Source organism: Seriola lalandi, unplaced genomic scaffold, assembly GCF_002814215.2.
Source record: "Seriola lalandi dorsalis isolate HSWRI2012SDOR001 ecotype SW California unplaced genomic scaffold, Sedor1 jcf7180001973798, whole genome shotgun sequence".
In the NCBI taxonomy this organism is placed as follows: Eukaryota; Metazoa; Chordata; class Actinopteri; order Carangiformes; family Carangidae; genus Seriola; species Seriola lalandi.
Genome location: NW_019444464.1, coordinates 1 through 2638, shown reverse-complemented (window position 1 = coordinate 2638; position 2638 = coordinate 1). Strand labels below are relative to the sequence as shown.

Genomic DNA, 2638 nt, shown 5'->3' with positions numbered 1-2638 from the left:
TCCAAAAATGTCAACCCATCTCATACAGCCTGGCACAGAGGCTGCTGCTCTCCACTTACAAGTTACACAGTGCCTTTGGCTGCTGGGATCCCATCAAGGTATTTATAATCCCAGAATGGCCCCATCATCAGTGGGATGAGTCTGTGATTTTTGTCATGTATAAAAGTTCCAGAAGTTATTTCAGATAAAAGTACACCTAGTATCTCAGCAGAAATCTCAAATTTCCTTTACATAGTGTAATGTATTGTACATGTTGTTTATCTACACACAACCCCCTCTACAGCAATACAAGGAGAGAGACTTAATCCAGCCCCTGCAGTGGCCTCTCAATACCACATATCCCCTGATCTTCCATCAGTATATCTACTTCTTTGCATCTAAGGAGAACCGCAACACATTTATGGTCAACCCTTTAAAGTACCTTAGGCAGTCCAAGCCCACCCCATCCCTCCCTGTTAAGATGGCCGTCCTTGGACCACCCAAATCTGGTAAAACGGCTGGTAAGACTCACAGCAGTTGCAAAGTTTCCACTTTCTCATTTACATATCCCTTTCCTTTTTTTCTTAATTTTTGGTCTTCTCTCCATCTCTCCAGTGGCAAAAATGTTTGCTCAAAAATATGGCTTGGTACAGCTGTCCATTGGCAGTGTTATGCGTATGGTGCTCAACACTCAGGAGCACACTGATCTGGCTGTCCAGATGAAAAAGCACCTCTCCCAGGGCCTTGTTGTACCCGATGAACTGGCCATTCAGTGTCTGGAGGTGGCGCTCATGAGCTCGGTCTGCAGCACTCAAGGGTAAGACAGGTTCCATTCTTTTGTTTATTAAAACTCAAGGCCTGAAAAGGTCCTAACTGTTACCTTAGTAACATCACTGCTATGTACCATGTTATGACTGTCATGAATCCTGCATAGACTTGAGGATGTTTTTTCCAGGTACGTGTTGGATGGCTTTCCGATGACACTTAAGCAGGCAGAGCTCATGAGTTCTCGGAGCATCATCCCCATGATAGTCGCTGAGCTTGAGCTGGACACAGTGGAGGTGCTGAAGAGAGGCCTTGAGGACAAGATAAAGTCCAACAAGTGAGACAACACTTACACACAACAAAAGGAATAATAAATACACAGAAATCGTGTGTATTTTCAAAATCACAAGCCTTCAAAGTGAATGTAATAAAAATGTGTCTTCCTCTCATTATAGGCCTCACCTGATGCATGACAGCTCTGAGATCCTCCACATTCGTAACTCATGTTACAAGCAGGGGGTGGAGCTGGTGAAGAAACACTTCCAGAAACAATATCAGAACTGGATTCTGCTTGATGGCTTGAAGAGCAAATGGTGGATCTGGAACAGTAGTATAAAAGAAGTCAGTATCAGCATGAGATACATCCACAGTTACCTGGATAGGGTACGCAGCGGTAAGTATTAGAAACTTAACCAAGTATCAGCTCAGCAGAGCTTTTTATACCTGAAGTAAGATAACAAATAAATATATAGCATAGCAGTTTGCAATAAATAACAATGCAGCTGCGGCAATTAAATAAACAAAATAAAACATTAAAAGTTTTTTAAAAAGAGATAAATTAATTTAAAAAGTCACACAAAAGGTGAGTAAATAATAAACTTAAATCTAGATCACTCTCAAGATGACAAACAATAGGTTCTCTTCCACATGCCTTTTAATTTTGCAGGTCAGTCAGCCTGCATCAACAGGCTGTGCATCACACCAAAGGAGCTGCACCATCGGCTTGGAGAGTTTGGCCATTACTGCCCAGTCTGCCTAGCTCTACATCACCACCTGGGAGACTGCTCAGAAATTTCAGTTCTGATTAATTCAGCTGAGTACAGGGGACAATATTACAAGATGTGTGGCGAAAACCATTTAAAGGTCAGTGTAGTGGAGCTTTAGGACACTTTACAACACACAGATATCAAATGTTCGAAGGTGGAAAGTTGTCTGCTTTTAAGATATTTTAAATTCTGTGTGTGATTCCTGTCATTACTCGGGGGATTTTGTTATGTCTATATCATGCTCTGCGATTATAAAGGATAACATTTATGTTAACTGTGACTGAATCTGAATGAATGTATTGCTTTCTCAACCACAGAGGTTCCTGTCCACTCCAGATCAATTTGTGACTCCTGGCTGCCCAAACACTCTCCCAGAGCCCCACCTGCTCCCAAGAAAGCTAACTGAGATTCAGGTGAAGAACAGGTTCCCACAGCAAGTTGAGATGAAGGGCTTTTGTCCCGTTACTTACCTGGATGGAAAACAAAGGTACAGTATTCACCCGTATAAAGTCTAACTCTAACCATATCTCACATATGTCTAAATACAAAACAATGTGTGCACCACTAGATTCTTTATTTTGGCAATTTCTCCTCAAGTTCCAGCTCCACAGAAATAGATAATTGTGAAATATGGATAATAAGCCACGGTTTCTTATGTCTTTTCTTAGACACGTCTAGGACCCAAAATAAAACAAGTCAGTGCAAAGAGATTTATGTATGATTTTTAGGCACAATATGTACTATGTACTAAACAAAACAGGCCTTTTAATAGATTATTTTAATAGAAACAAACTCAAATTCAAACAAATATCATAGCTGGTGTTTGAAATCAGTCAGCATGTGTTTGG

At 40.9% G+C, this 2638-nt stretch overlaps 1 protein-coding gene across 1 annotated transcript; it reads left to right on the top strand.

Moving 5' to 3' along the window:
- The first annotated feature begins 8 nt into the window (after positions 1-8).
- LOC111652909 (adenylate kinase 9-like) lies at positions 9-2353 on the top strand. The gene is made up of 7 exons (XM_023403305.2): positions 9-98; positions 284-500; positions 595-796; positions 935-1081; positions 1200-1417; positions 1691-1887; positions 2108-2353. The coding sequence occupies exons 2-7, from the start codon at positions 401-403 to the stop codon at positions 2303-2305; spliced, it is 1062 nt and encodes a 353-aa protein (XP_023259073.2). The 5' UTR covers positions 9-98; positions 284-400; the 3' UTR covers positions 2306-2353.
- Positions 2354-2638: the final 285 nt, after the last annotated feature.

What these genes read in the sequence shown, in the direction of transcription:
- LOC111652909 (XM_023403305.2), top strand. Translation starts at nt 401, where the DNA reads ATGGTCAACCCTTTAAAGTACCTTAGGCAGTCCAAGCCCACCCCATCC. An exon ending in CAAATCTGGTAAAACGGCTG is followed by an intron (nt 501 to 594) that starts GTAAGACTCACA and finishes CCATCTCTCCAG; the next exon opens with TGGCAAAAATGTTTGCTCAA. An exon ending in GTGGCGAAAACCATTTAAAG is followed by an intron (nt 1,888 to 2,107) that starts GTCAGTGTAGTG and finishes TCTCAACCACAG; the next exon opens with AGGTTCCTGTCCACTCCAGA.